This window comes from Protopterus annectens, chromosome 3.part0 (genome assembly GCF_019279795.1).
Source record: "Protopterus annectens isolate FY-2018-M chromosome 3.part0, PAN1.0, whole genome shotgun sequence".
NCBI lineage: Eukaryota > Metazoa > Chordata > Ceratodontiformes > Protopteridae > Protopterus > Protopterus annectens.
The window spans coordinates 1,341,229,836-1,341,250,547 of NC_056731.1; the positions used below are offsets into that span (position 1 = coordinate 1,341,229,836).

At 36.9% G+C, this 20,712-nt stretch overlaps 1 protein-coding gene across 1 annotated transcript in view; it reads left to right on the top strand.

Annotated features, from left to right (window-relative positions):
* The window catches only part of LOC122796738 (desmoglein-2-like), a 1,262,885-nt gene extending 1,243,166 nt beyond the window's left edge, over positions 1-19,719 (top strand). The window contains exon 15 of the mRNA XM_044065447.1: positions 16,790-19,719. Within this exon, the coding sequence (XP_043921382.1) occupies positions 16,790-17,686 (897 nt within the window). The 3' untranslated portion in view covers positions 17,687-19,719. The remainder of the gene's footprint in view (positions 1-16,789) is intronic.
* Positions 19,720-20,712: the final 993 nt, after the last annotated feature.

Genomic DNA, 20,712 nt, shown 5'->3' on the forward strand with positions numbered 1-20,712 from the left:
ATCTCTTTAACCTATCAATTGAGGCATAAGGAGCTCCCTACCAAGCATAGAGCTCATTCAACTAGAGCATTAGCTTCCTCAGTTGCTTTTCAAGTGAGATTACCTATGGATTCTATTTGTGCAGCGGCCACATGGGCCTCTCCTCATACCTTCATCTCTCATTACAAACTGGATATTGCCTCCAGAAATAGGGCTGATTTTGGTTCCACTGTACTCAAGAGTCTGTTCCATTGAGCCGCCCGGGACTAAGGTGCTAGGGACGCTGTCCCATCCAGCAAGAATGAAGGCGAGATTGACTTAACATTAAAAAGTTATGTACTTACCATAACGTTCCATGTTAGTTGTCTTCTTCTCGCCTTCTTTATTGCATCTCACCCTCCATCCCCCTAGCCTGGTAAGACCTAGAGTATTGGGTGAGATTTTCCTTGTCACCAGGATTATCCCTTCAGCTAGAGCTCTTCTTCCCCTTTGGTAGCCCTGGTGACAGACAGGCTGTAGGGTTTATAGTTCTACATAACTCTTAGTTGTATCTTTTTCTAGTGGTGGGACATGTCTGTCCATAGTGTTAGCTATCAAACGAGATCTGGGTATATTTCGCCTAGCATTATGGGACATAGGATAGCTTCGAGCCGTTAAAAATAGCTCTCAAGCTTTAGTCTTCGGCTGAGTCAGAGCCGAGGTTCAGCTCTGAACCCATCCAGCAAGAAAGAAGGCGAGAAGAAGACAACTAACATGGAACGGAACGTTATGGTAAGTACATAACTTCTTATTACATACTTAGCAATATTTAAAAATTACCGTCACATGCATTTGTTAAATACAGACTAAGATAGGTAGATGGATAGATAGATAGATAGATAGATAGATAGATAGATAGATAGATAGATAGATAGATAGATAGATAGATAGATATATTGGGTACATTAGTAACTATATTCTTCCATATCTCACCTTACTATTTTATCCCAATTAGTTAGAGTTTATCCCTTCAAGAACAAATGTCTACACCAAATCAGATATTGCAAGCCATTTCACTTTATATCCAAATAATCAAAATCATATTAACACCAGCTTACTAACGTGTTCCATTCATGCCTAGAAAGCATTCAATAGGATAAAGATTTTTGTATTTAAACTTCTCAAGGCAGTCTTCCAGAATCCATGGATAATACAGCCTCAGCCTTATTTTACTCCACTCCATACTATTTAAATACTCACAGCTGCAACTCAATAATTAGAATAAAACACAGGGGAGTCCATTAGGGTTACCCTCTTTCCAGACTTATACTCACCAAAAATCCTATGTTGGCTACTACAAAATATTATTACGGATTACAAAATATTACTATGGATACCCCTCCAATATCTGTCAAAAATATCAATGTTAAATTGTTAGCATATATTAATGATCTTCAGCTTATAATGTCAAATGTCTATCACTATCTCCTAATATTTTTTTTCAATTCACCAGAACTATTTCCAATATAAAAGGGCATATATTCATACAATGTATAAACTCAAATTTGTAGAGTGTCTGTATACTTCAAATTTAGCACAATCTATAGAAAATCAGGTTTCACGTACCTTTGATAGAACGGAAAATTGGAACATAAATTGTATTACTTGAATCTATCTTTACTTGGGAGAATTTTATTCATGCATTTTTTTACATTTTGAGCTAAATTGTATTCTTAATTGTTTCCCCTCTAAATTGCATATGGTTTGTCAGAATTAGAAGTTTCTGGAAGAAATTTATATGAAGGAGCAGTTCCCTCTTTATACTATGGCAAACTTTAATTGCTTCCTCATCTATGGATGTATTCCAGCCAATTTCCTCATATTGTAAGCTATTATGGGGAAGTCCACCCAGTTCTATTGAAACAGTGGCAAGACCTCAATATTGAATTGGGTTTCAACTATATAAAATTGCTTCTACAGTATTTTTTACCATTGGAAAGCGAGTTAAGAGCTAAAGTCGAAACTACATATAATGATTTAACTGAGCATTTTATTTCAGACTTTTGTCGAAATAAATTACATACTGTTTGTATACAAGTCAGTGCCTATACAAATAGACTAAAGATTATTAAACAACGCAAACTTGCGAGGGACTACAATGATTTCACCAGGGGTCAGGTGTTTGTTTGGCCGAGATCGCAGGAGACCCCTGGCCCTATACATGAGCCTAACAATGATCATACAGGAACTGACCAAGCGCCACTGACACTTCCTATACAAGTGGCCTTAAATACAGATACGCTCACCCCTTCCAACAACCCGACCTTATTTCCATCCACAGATCATACTGAACCTTCCGTGGAACTACCTTACAACATTCCCAATGATATTGGACTTTCAGCGACTAACACGCCCCCACCAAATCAGCAAGCTTTGTACAACAATCGGACATCATCAGCTCTAGGAGCTATACCCAAGATTGTTACATCGGGCAATGCACCTTTTTTACCCTACAAAAGGAAATCCACCTCGCAAACCAGAGGGAGGTCGGACAGCAGGGACCGTCGAAAAAGGAAATTTTCCGGAGAAAGATCCGGGACCAACAGGAGGTTAAAACAGTGACTGGTCTGGTATTTAATTTCTCTGATCTTGAGTTGGATGTTTCTTCTATTAACTTACTAAATAGAGGACTGAATTTTGTTCCAGCTAGAGCAGCTGTCCTCACTGAAACTCTTATAGATCTAAGACTTTTTTGCCGCAAGATCTCTTTGAAGCTACTTTTTTCAAACGAACCAACGACAGGGAACTCGTTACAATACCAGCTTCCTTTCAAACGTTCCAGCTGCTATATCCCTAATATGCCCTCACATATTGAATGCTATCTAAAATTATGTGAGAATGATATATATTCATTCTTTTCAAACAGGGACTCTCACAAGAAAGGCAGATTCTATCATCTGTCACGGAATGAAGGTGAATGCCTTTCGAACTTTAAACGCAACAAAGATGTAACTGTTAAACCTGCTGATAAGGGGGGGGTATAGTATTACTGAACACAATTGATTATGTTAACAATATGTTATCTCTACTTTCTGATATTGCTACGTATCAAGAAATTGATCAGTCTGATATCACACGTATAATATATAACATACAAGGTTCCTTATATGATCTATTGATGTGTCGACAAGTTAATCCAGAAGTTTATGAATATCTTCTTATAAAACACCCAGTTACACCAATAATCAAAGGATTGCCTAAGATACATAAGAATGAATTTCCTATCCCAATGAGACCTATCGTCTCAGGTGATAAGTGGGCAACGTACAATATTTCTTCTTTTATTGAATACATTTTGAGACCTGTAGTTGACAAATTTCCTTCCATATTGAAAGATACTTACCAGTTATTAGAGAGTATTGATACCCTGACACTAAATATGGTGGAGCAAGAATATCTATTGATCACACTAGATGTAAAGAATCTATTCACGTCTATTCCTAATGATTTAGGAATAGACTTCATTAGAGAACTTTTGGTCACAGAAACAAATTTTACTAATGACAGACAGATCTTGATATGCCAGCTACTTGATCTGGTCTTATACAATAACATTTTCATGTTTAGAGATAAATATTATTTACAACGCTGGGGGGTAGCCATGGGCACCCCCTGCGCTAATACCTACGCGAACCTGGTACTTTACCAGTGGGAAAAATCTTTTCTCTTCAAACATGAAATGTACAAACATGTAAAGTTGTATAAGCGTTTTGTCGACGACATACTTATCGTCTGGCAAGGTTCCCAAAAGATCTTTGAACAATTTTTAACATACCTAGAAACAACCACAAGCTTCTTGAGATTTACCAAAGAAATCTCACATACTGAGATTAACTTTCTTGACGTTACCCTTAAATTAAGAGATAGTGGCACAATATCTCCATCTCTTTTCAGGAAATCTGTTTGGAAAAATACTCTCCTCACATATGACAGCATGCACCCTAGATACATTTTCCATGGCATCGTCAAAAGCCAATTCACAAGGATTCTAAGGTTATGTAAAGAAAAAAATACCCTTGCATATGAAGCAGACCTTTTAGAATCTCTTTTTTTAGAAAGAGGCTATCCTGAGAGAATGGTTAGAAAAGTTAGATGAAGCATTTTAGGGGACATAGGATCCCCATGCCATGGACTTGCTTCAATAAATGATGGTAATATGACCTCAATTGAGGAAAGGAATTTATATCCTACATGCACCTTTGATAATAGAACAAGATTCACTATCAAATATACTAGTGACATTGCCAATATAAGAGAAATATTTTCGCGCAACTGGAACATTCTTGTAATGGACAGTCAGACCAAAAAATTGAGAATTTGAAACAAATTCTATGTAACGATTCTTATACTTCGAGTAACTATACCAGAGGTCTGAATCTAGTTTTAGGGACTTACGCCTGCAATCATTGCAATAGATGCAAATACATCACCAAAATTCAAATATATAGACATCCCAATAATAATTTTGTATTTACACCTAACTTTCATGCTACATGTGACACAATGAATCTGGTTTATCTTGCCAACTGTTTATTATGCCAAGCCTTCTATGTAGGCTTGACGAAAAGGAAATTACAAGAAAGGATATATAATCACTTATACGACATACACAAAGGCTCTGAGACAAATGCCTTAGCTAAACATGTTCAGGAATTTCCTTCTCATACTTTTTGTTTCAGGGTTCTACAGGTAGTGAAAACAAATCCGAGGGGAGGTGATTCCTATAACAATTTGTCTATTATAGAACTTAACTGGATTTTAAAACTGGGAGCTCACCTACCTCCAGGTTTAAATCATGTTTTATCAATTAAACCCATACTTGAACAGAAATCCTGATTGACATCCATATAGGCCAGTTGTTGATTTTTGTTGTCATCTCTATCACCTTCACTATCAGTTATGTTTATTTCAAGCGATGAATATTATACTGTAGCAAATAACTAAATGAATCCAAATACACATACATACACGCATATATATTTTTTAATGAGTATCTCTATGCTTTATTTTTCCTACATACACCCACTCTGAATGAAGTCTATATTACATGAAATAACTGATGAAATTATCATATAAATATACGTGTTTTTAGCATATGTCTTTGTGTTTTTATGTGTAGACATAAATTGTATTTTAGATAGTTTACATAAACACGTATCAACTACTTTTGAACAGCATGATTACAGGTACAGATCAACTATTTTTGTTTTTGTCGGTACGGTTATGTTCAAAAGTATATGAAACAGATAGTATATAACGTATTAACTTGATTTTTATGCTATTATATTTTACTTAATAGTATTAATTTATGAATTCTTATGTATTGTTTCACTGTTAAAATAGAATTGATCTTTATTTTATTTTGTTTTATATCACCTATATAAACCTGTCTAAATACTTCTTAGAAGTACGACAATTCTGACGAGATGAATTGACTTATTAGTTTTAATTGCATATGCTTAGTATCTATGGTGATTAATTTCCCGCGCAGAGGCATATTTAAAGTTCATTCATCCTGTTTTTATTTGTAAATCTGATGAAGCGTAGGTGTATCCTACGCGAAAGCGCTTATTTCTTTGGATTCCAATAAATCGTTTTGCTACATTCCTGATTGGATTATCATTATTCTTGGTTTGTGAACATCGTGGTTTGACCTCCAGTTTTTCCTTTGTGTTAAGTACTTAACTTCTAATTACATACTTAGCAATATTTAAAAATTACCGTCACATGCATTTGTTAAATACAGACTAAGATAGGTAGATGGATAGATAGATAGACAGATAGATAGATAGATAGATAGATAGATAGATAGATAGATAGATAGATAGATAGATAGATATATTGGGTACATTAGTAACTATATTCTTCCATATCTCACCTTACTATTTTATCCCAATTAGTTAGAGTTTATCCCTTCAAGAACAAATGTCTACACCAAATCAGATATTGCAAGCCATTTCACTTTATATCCAAATAATCAAAATCATATTAACACCAGCTTACTAACGTGTTCCATTCATGCCTAGAAAGCATTCAATAGGATAAAGATTTTTGTATTTAAACTTCTCAAGGCAGTCTTCCAGAATCCATGGGTAATACAGCCTCAGCCTTATTTTACTCCACTCCATACTATTTAAATACTCACAGCTGCAACTCAATAATTAGAATAAAACACAGGGGAGTCCATTAGGGTTACCCTCTTTCCAGACTTATACTCACCAAAAATCCTATGTTGGCTACTACAAAATATTATTACGGATTACAAAATATTACTATGGATACCCCTCCAATATCTGTCAAAAATATCAATGTTAAATTGTTAGCATATATTAATGATCTTCAGCTTATAATGTCAAATGTCTATCACTATCTCCTAATATTTTTTTTCAATTCACCAGAACTATTTCCAATATAAAAGGGCATATATTCATACAATGTATAAACTCAAATTTGTAGAGTGTCTGTATACTTCAAATTTAACACAATCTATAGAAAATCAGGTTTCACGTACCTTTGATAGAACGGAAAATTGGAACATAAATTGTATTACTTGAATCTATCTTTACTTGGGAGAATTTTATTCATGCATTTTTTTACATTTTGAGCTAAATTGTATTCTTAATTGTTTCCCCTCTAAATTGCATATGGTTTGTCAGAATTAGAAGTTTCTGGAAGAAATTTATATGAAGGAGCAGTTCCCTCTTTATACTATGGCAAACTTTAATTGCTTCCTCAGCTATGGATGTATTCCAGCCAATTTCCTCATATTGTAAGCTTCTATGTGCCCATAATATGGAAAATTTATTATGTTCTACACTATGGCTGTTATTTAAAAATTATTTGCATTGTTTCACTTAATTTATTTCCCTGGATATTTTTCTTTTATCATGCTGGCTACCAAGTTCAATAAAATGGAATTCAATTCTAATAATTTACTATATGTTAGAGATTTCTGTTACACAGATTCAGTAAAGTTAAGCAAATAGCCACAATCCAAACAAAGAGGTCGCAAACACAGCAGTTACAGAGAAACAATTTCTTTAATATGACAAATATAAAACCAGGTTAGTGCTTTTGTGTCATTCAAGACACTTCATCAGACTTATATCAAAAACTCATTCTGCTCATTTAAATAGAGCTAGCTCTATCAATTACATCATCATGAAACTAATGAATCACAATGCAGCAATCATTGTATAATTAAGCAATAACCATCAAAGTGGTGTCGTATATTGAAGATTTACCCACAGCTGGTGTGGTTTAATCAAGAGGGTGAAGTCCGAGTGATTAAATAAAACCAGCCATGGGTAAATTTCAATATACTACAAACACGGAGTCGGTTATTGCTATTATACAATGACATTATTTAAGGAAAAAAAACTCACTTTTCTTAAATAATGTCTTTGTATAATGCCTCCGTGCTGCCCCTCCACGGTTTTGTGGTATCCTTGGGCTTTTTCTGATGTACTGCACATGCATATGGGACTTGTGTTGCCATGCTTACGCAGTACATCAGTGCTGTGCAAAGGAAGCAATGAAGAAAGGAAGCTCTCCGTTGCCTTTTTTTTTTTATTGAAAAAAAAAAAAACGGGAGACTTTTAACAAACGAGGAGAGCCAGAACATACAAAATAAAAGAATATTCAGGTAATTTTCTATAGTTTTGCAAAAAGTACTTGATTATCCTTTTATTTTTGTCTGTTCCATCTCTCTCATTCGTTTCACCTTCCGTTTTCTTTTTTTGTTCGTTTAAAAAAAAATAAAAATAAAAAAAATTGCAAGATATACTAATGAGAAAAAGTCCGGGTGCCTGGACCTTTTCCCGCTGGTATATTCTCAAATTTACAATGGGCACAATGGTTGGGCTGGCCAATCAGCATGCTCGTTTTTGAATATTAATATTGTATAATTTAGAATACTCATCTCAAATGGTTTGTATCACGCTAATACATAAAACAAAGGAAACTTGTATTAATACATATAACATACATATAAGAATGCATAATCAAATATTTCATAGGCATAATACTCTGTAATATGTCATTTGTTTCTAAAACTTACATAAAAAATATAATTTAAAAATCTAAAAACATCTAAGTCTACATTTACTCTTTCAGAATTGCCTGTATTACTGCAAAAAGTCAACAGATGGCAGCAAATACTCAAAAACAGATGAATGGTAAAAACTCATAATACTCTCCTAAAAACTATAACATCAAACACATATATCAAATACATATTGATAATACTCATTGTTCCACAAAAGTTAAGATATTAATTACATATATGTATACATCCAAAACTCAATAATAAAAAACTTATAGCCAAAAACCCAATGTCTAAGAGGTCTATCTAATAAGAATGGTTTGAGTGTAACCCTATCATTTAAACCAAATGCTCTGTCTGCTTGTAACCTTATCACCCATTTAATTTCACATTGCTCGGTGTAATTCTTGAAATTACCTATTCTAGTACCCATATTGATCAGTTCTATGACCAGAAACTCAAACTTATGAGATAGATCATTATTCAAAAAGTTAAGCAAATCACTTCTTTGTTCTGAATATACTGAAAATGACAATGTTATCATTATGGCTAAACACAAACTACTTAAACTTATAGTCATTTTTGCTATACCCATAACAAATTTCTCACCTGAAATATATTATTCTCCTGAAATATATTATACTGTCATTGCATACCTGTAGTCATAAACGTTCCTCCTATTGGACTCGCCTAAACGTTTTCAAATCTAGACCTTATATAAAGTAACTATTAAATCATTCAGAAACAGAATAATTCAACAAAAAATGTTTATAGACCCTACTGTTTTCCTGACAAAATTGATAGATATGTGTATTCACAAAAGGAGTGCTGGAATGGCTTTGGAATGAAAGGTACATGGCTTCATATGTGTTGGCCATGTGCAAGTCTTAGCACATGGTGGCAAAAGCCGCTGATTTCCTTTCTGTATTCACAGAGGTTAGGTTACAGTTTGCATCTGCTTACACTGTTGTAGGTGAATACCCCTAATGTATATTTCAAAACCTGTTTTTCATTGCTTCTGTTGTTACACAAATGTATGATGCTTAGCTTAAGGCATCAGCCACTTCCTCCTGATTTTCCTTTTTCTTTAGCTTAGCGGTAGGTTGGTTGCATGTATGGATGATTTAAAGTTTGAACATATTTCTCTCTGGATTAATCTTACAGTGTGATGGGGTTGAGAATTGCTTTATTTTTTTTTACATTATTTCTTCCTTTTTCTGAGTTTTTTTGTATCATATGATCATAGGATCATTGGATCATAGAAAATGACTAGGCTATTGACCCAGAGGTCAATTTAAGCCTAGTCGTTTCAACCCAATGTGATATCATAGAAGTAGTAGGCAGCACCCAAGATTGCATTTAGAGATGACTGCCCATGTCCAGGAGAGTTGTGGGCACTATCCCCAATAAGAATTTACATTGCCCCATCCACTCGTCCAGGTTCCTCTTGTGCTCTGTTTCACATGAATATGTAGCCTGTTCCAAAGATGTGGCAGTTGCTGCAAGATAAATCTGTTCCTCCAGCACTATTTAAGTTGCAGGCCATATTTAAGTCCTTGGACTGTGTAGCTGTAGACCCATTTAATTTAAGGATATGCAGTACGTTCGGGTTGCTCTGTAGGCCAGGCATAAGTCTCCCCTAAGAAGTCTATACAGTATGGAGTATAGTGACAGGGAAGTTAGTCGGTCCATGTAAGGCACATGCTGGAGGCCCTTGATCTTCTTTGATAGAAACCTCTGAGGTCTCACTAATTGCTGCAGGTGCTTAGGACAGTAAATACGGAATGGGTAATTATACTCAATTATGGGCAGAATAAGTACCGAGTATAGGGGGGATTATAACTTCTTTTGCTCTCAAGGCAACACCTTTACTAATCAAGTGAGCTGCTTGGAAAGCTTTCCTTAGAACAGTAGACATATGGTGGTCAAAGTTAAGGTTGCAGTCAACTTGTAATCCCAGGTCCCTTACCACTTCATGGGTACTTAGGGTATTGTTGTTGGTTTGATAGTGAGAAGGGACATTGCTTGTGACAAATGGAATGATGATGCATTTCTTTGCATTTAGTTTGAGACCATGACCGATACACCAGTCGTTGGTCTGTGTGAGACCCTCCTGGAGTATATTGACATCATTTGGGGATTTAATGATTGCACCTAGTTTGCAGTCATCTGCAAACTTGGTCAGCCACAACCCTTTAGCTCTGATCTGGACTTCTGAGAAGTAAATAAAACATAGTAGGGGGTCCAGTAGTGACCCCTGTGGCACCCCATTGTTAGCAGGTCTGCTGGTTGATGTGGAGTCACCCACTTTGATAGTGTGTGTTTGGTTTGTGAGCCAGTTGGCAACCCATCTTATAATGAAGGGGTTTACATTCAGTTTTCTAATGGGATTGTGTCAAAAGCCTTTGCCAAGTCAATGTATGCTTTGTGCACAGACTTGCCCTCGTTAATGGCCCTGGTCACACTTTCAAAGAAACCCATTAGATTTAATTGTCAGGATCGGCCCGTCACAAAGATGAATTGGGTAGGATCCAGGGTTTGGAGGTCAACTATGTCTTTCTTTTTGAGGTTTATCCTCATCCATGGCCTTATAGATGAGGCTGTTCAGGCTTATAGCTCTGTAATTCCCTGGGTCTGTTGCTAGGCCACCTTTGTGGAGGGGAATAACTGTAGCTGTAATCCATTCCACAGGAACAACACCTGTGGTTAGGCTATGACTGTGAAGAGTACTTAGTGATGATATAGTTCATGTTTTAGCCTGTTTAGAAGACAGCCTGGGATGTCATCTGGCCCCATAGAGGCCATGTTCTTTGCATTGGACAGGGCTTTGAAGACCTGTTCTTCAGATATGTAAGGTGGCGGGAGTTTGCTTGAGGGTTTGTTGAAAGTTAGGAGGGGCTAAGGGAATTAAATTTTCACCAAATCTATTGACTAGCAGGTTCGCTATCTCTGCGTGGTCAGTGTGTGTGTGATACCATTGGCAACTAGTTCTGCACATGGTTGGGTTCTACCCTTTAGGTTATGTACATAGCTGTAAAAGGCCTTATGGTTATCCTTGGCATTATTTTCTAGGATTCTTTCGAAGGAGCTCTTGGAGGATTTGACAAGTTGTCTTATTTGCCTGGTAAAGCTGAGGAGGGTGCTTTCCATTGTTGGTCCTTGTTTTTGCTTTCTTGGGCAGCAGCTTTTTGTGTTTGTTGTAGAGTTTGTTGATGCTGGAAGTCCACCATGACAGCTTGATTTTACTCAGGGCTCTGGCTTTTATTCTATCTTGTACAGCTGAGTTTATACACTTATGCAAGTGATTGCACAGGGCATTAGCGTAAGCTTTGGCATAGTTACCACTTTCAGCTTGGGATGGGGCTTGGAATGCATTTATACCTTCAATTAGAAGGGTATAGTTTGCCTTGGTGAAGTTATTCAGTCTGATTTTTACCCATTGTGAGGTCTGTTGTTGGTGTCAGTCTAAAGGTGACTGATTTGTGGTCAGTTTTAACTACTGAGGGTCTAACCGTTGCAGCAGTGTACCTGTTTGACATGTTGGTGAGGACCAGATCTAGAATGTTTGTTCCTCTTGGGGTATGGACAATTTTCTCCAGGGCATTTGAATTCACAAAGTCAAGGAACCTTTGTGCTAGAGAGTTTGGGCTAGAGTAGGTTTCCCAGTTGATTGGGGGGGGGGGGTAATTGAAATCCCCCATAACCAGTGTGTTTGGTAAAATTTGGATTGTCTTTATTTTGGTTAAGTAGGCTTCGTGGGTGTTGTGATCCATGGAGGAGGATCTGTAACTGGCTAGGACTTGAATGGGGGTGTTACCCACTGTAACCTGGATCTGAAGTAACTCCATGGAATTGTCCAGTCTAACTAGACAGGAGGTGAATTTATCTTTAATATAGATTGAAACACCCACTGCTTTAGTTTTCACATGTTCATTTTGCAGTGTAAAGGTGTAGAAGGTATTGTAACATTGCAGGACTGAGGTACTTTCTCTGAGGCCTTAAACCAAGTTTCTGTCACTGCACAGACATCTACATCTTCTAGTGATAGAAGTGCTTCCAAGGAGTGCAACTTTTGGTTTAAGATCCTAGCATTTAACAGCATGACCCTTATTTTGTTCTGATTGGTTAATTTCATGTTGGTAATGTTGTTTTCGAAACCTTGCCTAAAAAAGGCAATATGGGGGAAACAAAAGCCTTTGCCAGTGGCTGAAAGGTTAGGGGTACCAGGTGCAAACTGCCTCTGGTAAACCAGCGAGGTTTGTAAGCCATGGCTTCCCAGGCAGACAGGAACTGGATTCACTTGGAATGACACCAAAATCTAAGCCAATTATTGAAATGAATCATTTTTTGTTTATACTGTGGCATCATTCTAGGTGAGGGTAGTATATTGCTCAAGGCTAGAGATATACCTGCCTGGGACACATACTCAGAGAGCTCAACCATATTTCTCTTCATATAGTCCAGGGAGGTACAGCTCAGGTCATTCACACTAACATAAAGTATGTTTACTCATGTTATGGAATGGTAGTGTTATTTGTTGGAAAACTCTAACAAAGCCAGATTGAAAACAGTTCATATGCTTCACAATGCACTCTGGCTTTTACTTGACCATTTGTCTCCACTGCCTCATGTAATGTAATAGGATAAAACTATTGTTTTTGGTTCTGCTACACCTTGCTGAAATATCACCATCATAATCAACTCCTCTGTTCACATTTTTACATGGGTTTAGGGTGTTGCTTCATCTCTTGCCACCTAAATCAATCAGTGCTACTCTCCCAACTTCTAAAATAGTCATGCATGGCTGTCGCAGGTCTTCTGCCATGCAATTCACCCATTTGTTGGCTGAATATCCTTATCTCCTTTTTGTCTTCTTCCTGCCCCTTCCCACATCTGTATTGCTAAATTGTCATCTACTTGCCTGCACATGTGACCTGTCCTCCATAATCTGTTCCCCTTCCCTTCCTCTGCAGTATGGGCTACTGTGGCTTCCTCTCAGATGTCCCCATTTCTTCATCTGTCCTATGGCATGCATCCTACCATCCATCTCAGGCACTTCATCAATACCACTACAACCTTCCTCAGCTGTTCTGCCTTTACTGCTCAGGTTTCTGTGCTACGCTATTTTGCACACCTTTGTTTTCATGTTCTGTGTCATTCTTCTATCACACACTATTCTGGCACTTGTCATTTGGCTGCAAACCCTTTAATTCTAGCTTTGACCTCATTTAGATTTCCCTTCTCCTCAGCCACATCTTCCAGTTGTTAACAATCTCGAAGTTGTTAATTTGTTTCACTATATTTCCTTCTATCTCAGTTTTCAGCTACTTCTGATTTCCTCTGTTTTCAACTCTGACCACTGTGTTGTCTGTACTCAGCTTCATATCTTGTACCCACAGTTTTGCATTCCAACTCCCTATCGTTTGCCGAAGTTCCTGTTTAGAGTCTGCTTGTTGAGCCACATTGTCTGCATACAACAACTTTGTTGGTTTGTCCACTCTGGCCTTTATGCTTATGTAGTTCCACCACCAGTATGAATAGGAATGGACCCTGAGCAGAACCCTGATACATACCCACTCCCACTGTGAACTCCTCTATGAGTCTTTAAACTGTCCATACTTCAGTCATTGGCTGCACTAATACTACTGGTCCTTTGGAGTCTTTGAGCAATCACATGATTGCCCAAATACGTTTTCTTGGGACCTTGACATATGCTTTCTCTACGTCTAGGAATACCCAAATGGATTTTTTCCTCATCTACAGCTTATTTTCCATTATTTGTTTTACTGCAAACATTGGGTCATTTGTGCTGTACTCTGACCAGAATTCAACTTGCTCATCTTCCATTTTGTTTTCTACTACTCCATATATCCAAAGGAATCCCGATATCAGAAAGCAGCATAAACAGAAGCTTGTAACCAAACACCAAACACTGCAAAAAGGTGATCAAAAACGTATTCAATATGCTGGAGTTTGATCTGATTTTTGAGCCCCTTTTTGTAGCGTTTGGTGTTTGGTTACTCATTATATTAATTTATCAACCTCCCTGTCCATCACTTCCATGTAGTATGACACAGATTTGATAGCTCTGTACTGCTCACAGTTATGAACATCCCTTTGTGTCCGTACTCTTTGCTGAAACATGCTATATCAAATGTCACTTTTCCAATTCTGTTTTGCCAGAAATTCACAAAATGAAATTGCTGATGATTTGGAAGAACCTCTAAACTTCTCCTGTGGTGGGGGGTCACACTCACGCCTCCTACCTTAACATGCCAATTCTAAGGCTGTACCACATCAGCGCAGATTATCTAACCTAGTCCTGCTGATCAGAATTTGACAAAAATATTTTTTGGATGCAAAATTGAACCAAATGGTAGTTGACAATTCCCATTTCATGATACCCAATTCAATAATGAAAATCATACCCGTATTTATTTCTTCCTATATCTCTCCTAGGGGACACTTCTAACACATTTCCCATATCTAAGGGCACAGCATTTCAATGAGGCAATACCAGGATTTTTGCTAAACAAAAAGCAAATATTCATGGGTTCAAGAATTCAGAAGTTATCAGTCAATGCTGACCTCGCATTTTATTACATAAAGAAGACAGTTTGTCTAGCCTGCCTAAGTGTTGCAGCTAGGCTAAGTCATCTACCCCTCCCTCTTCCATTTTGTCCTTCCAACTGGCAAAATACTGCACTCCAACACTTTTTTCCTGCAAAGGTAGTATTAGCTAAGCTCCATGTACATCAAAGAATTATGATTGCTCTCAAGGTGAATTTCTTGACATCCATGTCTCAAGCATATAATAAGTGGGTCATGCACATACCTGTGAGCAGCTTACAGGATCGCCAGTTCACCTGGAGCATGTCTTTAGGATGTGAAGGGAAACTAAAACACATGGCAAACCCCACATGGGCAAAGGAAGGATGTGCAGATTCCACCCAGAAGGTAAACCAGGGGAAAAAAATGGAGAAGTAATAATTGTGAGGCAAGAATTGTAACCACGGTGACACTGTGACACATATTAACCAATCAGAAATTAATAAATAAAATGTTTATTTTCTTACTGCCCTTGTGAATGCAGACACAATAGTCAATGATAACACATGGCAAGTAGTACCACAAAGAGTACTTTGGATATCAGAGAGCTGAAGAAAGATATCAGCAAACAATCACAGAGTCATGCAAATGCCATTTGGGATATTCTGCACAAAGCAGAGAGGGTACACCTAGAGAAAGCAAGCCATTGCATAGTCTAATGATACTGGAGAATGTACACATGTGTATAAAGTGACAGAAAAATCTATGGCTTATTTTAATGTAGCCACAAGTTACACTGGGTCTCTCTTTACATTCTGAGGTGCCACAAACAGCAACTGTGGAGAATTGTTGTTGGCCGTGGACAGAGTTAAACAGCAAAAATGTATGTTCAATGGAGTTATTGTGATGGTAAGAATAGAGTACTGCCATAATTATGGAGTCCCGAGTTCTGTAGTAGAACCAGGAGCTACTGCAGTACAGCAGAGAAGGCTACATCATCACAGAAGCAGCATGGGAAGCTTCAAATGCAGGACTGAAATGCGACTTTAATAAACAGGAGTGTTAATTAAAGAGTCGGGGATGTTACTGCAAAGGTTTAGGCTGTGTTGCAGTGCAATGTTTACATTGTTAACTGACATTCATGAATCTGATGGGTATAAAGTGACCCTGTACTATAACTAGTGGCATGCTTGTACATTTGCTGGCATTTATTGTTTTAATGCATACCATCACCCCTTTTTCCCATTATGCACATGCAGTCAGGGTGTGACTTCAACAGTGACAATCATATCAAGCCAACGTTTACACCACCAGGTGGCTATCCTTGTCACAGTAGCTCACCCATACCACTCACTCGCACCTATGGCCAATTTAGAATGTACAATCCACCTACTGCATGTCTTTGGAATGGGGGAGAAAAACAGAAAAAACCCACTCAGCAGCAGAGAGGACATGCAGACTCCACACAGAGTACAACCCATCTGAGGATCAAACCAAAGAACCTCTTGCTGTAAGGCAACAACGTTACCACTACACCACCATAGCATACCTTCATATATTATTTTTATATCAGTAGGACATAGCCTAAATTAGGCAACACCTTTCACAGTTTTGACCTAAGACGTATGCAACTGAATAACAATATATGTCTGTAGATTTGTCTTATGTGGTATGCAGAGAGCTAGACAGTAGTAACTGTAGATTATAATACCCACTTCCTAAAATCCAGTGTAGAAACTGAAGTGTACCACTAATGAAATTGATTTATATTTGGTTTTCCATCCTTATTACTTTTTGTTCCAAATGAGTCAGAACAAAACAAGTAAATGCTTGGTACTTCCTACAGTGCTTTTTGCAGCAACTCACTATTGTTTACATTGTCATTATTATGCCTTAAATGATTTTCTGAATCATCAACATGTATATAACTAATACGTATATTATTTAGGTAATTTATTATGATGTTGCATTTTTTATTTCTATGCACTTTTGCCACAGTTTCAGTTCAGTCTAAAGTATTGTAGGCTCAGAAATGCTTTGTGTCAGAAACAAATGCGAATTTAACAGCCAATCACTCGATAAAATATATGGCAGTGTTTATTATAGAATAAGGATAGCAATGAATTTTTTACAGATTAACAGTTTCATAAGCTGTTTGCATTTTTCTTTCTTTATTAGAAATCAAATTTCTTAGCTTCAAAGGATGCAGCTTGCCCAGCAAATGATTGTCTACTGATATTCAACAATGAAGAAGTCAATACCACTGATGAGTCAATAGAGTGGGGCATGTTCTTTGATGCTGGTGCCGATAATGCTGATGAAAGCTTTCTGGATGACTTGGGTCCAAAATTTAAGACTCTGGCAGAAATTTGCATAGGCAAGGAAATTGCCAGTGAAGTTCACAACACTCCATCTGGACTTGTCAGACAGAACTCCAATACCTCCTATCAATCTGTAGTGAGCCAGCAAATGTCCCCCTTGCAAAGTCCAAGCTACTTATCTAAGACAGCAAATACATACATTGAATCAGCTGTACAAAATACTGAAAGGAAGACAAATACTGCTGAGGTAAAATACCCTACCACTATAAGTCTGGAGCCTAAAGTTCAGCTTAACACTGTGGTTGCTAAAAATCATGGTGTCCCTGATATGGGACAACTGTCTCATATATCAGTGCGTAATGGTGCCCTGCAAGAGCAGGTCATATGGACAGATACATCCTTTGCTCCTGGGGCTATACTTCAGCCTGTGGGAGTTATTACATCCCCTGTAGTTGAGCACAGAACTGCAGAAAGGTCTGCCCCTACTGTGTATGGCATTTTACAGCCAGTGACTGATCTGGTAGGAGTACATAAAGCCTCTGCCACAGAAGGACACTCAGTGTCTGGTTCAGGTGTGCAAGGGTACCTACTGAACAGAGACGGTTTGCGTCAACAGCACATTTTAGTAACAGATCAGCCTATTAACCCTAATGCAACTCGATACGCATCTCTCAGAGTTGGAAAGGAGAGTTCTGGTAGCTTGTTCAACAATCAATCAATAATGCTTGTAGAGCATATATCAGATGAGAAATAGCAGGCCCTGATGTATCCAGGTGTATTGCTGTATACAGACTGCTCACCTATAAAATTTAAGGTTCATGAGATGGGCCAACTGCTGTCATCCACAAAGGGAGAGCATAAATAAGTATGCTTGGACACTACAACTAAAGTACTTCATTTACCAAACAGGCCACAGATCAAGATATGAAATAAAGAAAATCATTTAGTGCACAACATCTTGGACTATCTCAAGTGATAGTCTGTCCTAAAATGATTATTCTCATTTTCTTAAATTAAATTATGGTTGAATGGAATATTCAACAACACTTCAATCAGTTTTGTAAATTTTTGTAATTAGTTTCTGTTTCTTATATAAATTATCTAATATTAAAAATCATCTATGTCTAACAATAGGCTTTAAAGTTTTATCCTAGCCATGTGACAACACTATTGTCATTTAAAAATTCAGTGTGTACTCTAATTGCCATTCATGTAGAATTAAGCTGAAATTTTATAGTTGAGCCAAGGCAGCCTGTACATATTTGTGAATCATCACAATAATTACCATTAAAAAAACACTTTAAACCAATGGCAGACTGAATGTTATTAATAATCTCCCATTCATCTATTTTCTGCATACTTTAATCCTCCATTTCAGAGTAACTCTTTCCAGAGCCTCTTCTGACAAGCAACAAGATAGGATCCAGCTCCTGGTATGAAACAACAATGTTATACGTATAGTTTATGTTTGTTTGGATCATTAAGTGAGAGAATATCCCTTCGCTGCAGTTGTAGCCCATACCCCAGTGAATTATTTCTTCACCATTCTTTGTGTGTTACAGCATCCATCTAATGCTGTTGTAGTGACAGTTTGCAAAACAGCATGTACCTTACAGCTGCTGTTTTATCTAGTGAAACACAACATATAAACAGTTTATGGAAAAATATCAAGTTGGCAAAATGATTAACTTGAGTTGATTATGCTGATGATGTATGAAGAGGAATAACACGGGCTGTACTGTCCTTATGGTGAACTTCTGATACCTACAAACCAAGGTAGAGAATGCTTTGGTACAGGATAACATTTCTTCAGTTAGATTAAACTCTTCTATGTTTAATAACCTAAACAGGTTAGCATGATGCATTTTATATGTTTGTTAACTGCATTTCACTCTATAATCATCTTACTCAATGTCCAAACTTAGATCCAAGAGCCATCCAGGATACTTAACCACTTTATACTCAGCATACAAAAGAAAAGAAGTAATATCTAAAGAATACAGAATGCTTAAAAATGTGAAAGGAAATGTCAGAAGGTATATAGAATAACTGGGTACTAGATTTGTACTTACTATGATGTAGGGGTCTCAGAGGATGCAAATTTTACGAGTTGTATATGATGATTAGTTAAAGCAATGCTTGTACTTCTAAAGTCAATTCAGTATAAGGTGTGGAAAATAATTTGGTTTAAGGAATGTATTGACATTGCTTGTAAAACGAACTAATGCAATAAAACCACAGTTTAGCATTAGCATTCTGACCCAGTTGTAATCAAATTAAGTAAATGTATTGTATTACTAGTCAATTACATAGAAAACAAAAATGTGTATTTAAATTTAAAAGCCTCTAGTAAGCTATGTAGCTTATTGTCCTTGCCAGGGCTGTGGGTCACAATAGCATAACTATACTGTATTTTCACATCTTTCATATGACATTGTGTAAAAATCCTGTTTGCAGAAGTTTGCATTTAAGGTTTACTGACCAAGCAGTAAGTGTAATCTATAGCATTTTGGTCTTGCAATTTGATTTGGATTATAATCTGACATTTGTCAAGAGTTACAGAACTTTAATGAACCTAGCTGTACAGAAAACTACAAGTTCAGAACATATGTTCAAGAATTGTTAAATATTTCTAAAATGATTTGGGAATGTGTGAGATAGTAGGACAACATTTTGCTACAAAGTTATATAGTGGAGGGTAACATATTTCAAACAGCATGATTTGCATTGTTTTGTAACATTTAGTTATGTATAAATGAAAAATAAAATAAAGGCATTATACCCAGACTGGTGGACATACTTATTTCAAATATCATTTTTTAAAATATAACAGCATACTTTTCTTAATCTGTCTAGCAATGAAGACTACCCTCAGTGATTATACTTACATTGTTTACTGATCAAACTTGTATGCTAAATAAATACAGTTTTCTAGAAGCCATATATTTATCATGGTGAAGTCTCTATGAGTGAAGGCATCACATTGACTCATACGATGTGCACAATGATACAGAGTAGAAAATATTAAGTTAATCGCCAGCTTTAAACTTTCTCCATGTGTCACCTCACCATCTACTTCCACCCTCTAAATAATGGAGTCACACATGGTGGCTCTCATGTCTGTCTATTCATCCTGCTTGTTGACATAGGCATCTAAAGGATGTTGGGCTCATACAGTGGCCAGCCAGAGTAGAGGCCCAACTGTCTTAGCTTGGTATCGTCTCCCATTTTACCTCCTTTCACTTCCTCATATTACTGACATGCACTTGCTGCATAAGATAACGCCTATGAATCACTCTCCAGGTTAAATCCTTAAGGACCAGAAGAGATCATCTTTAGTCCAAGTATTACACACTCAAACAGAGCTCTGACATCATAAAACATAACAGAATAAAAAAGGAGATATCATTTTGCTTAATGAAAAAAAATGTTTTTTATTAGGCACAACAGAAAACTAATGCCAGTACAATTACCTAATGATCTGTAAATATATCAACAAGCTTCTTAGTCCTAGACAAATATCTACCCTTCAGTTTTCCATACTACGATCATTAAAAGAGTTCTAGATCTCTTTGATATTCATTTTACTGATGATGTCATTAAGTCAGTACAAACCATACTCTAGTATTCAATTAGGCCCAAGCAAAAAGTGACTGTCTTCAATTTTCTATGTGATCTTACATCATACTCTGTACACATTCCTCAGAAAATTGAAACAATAATCTGTTTTCATTGATAATCTCCTTGACAAATTCTGAAAACTCTCTGCTAATGCTGTCA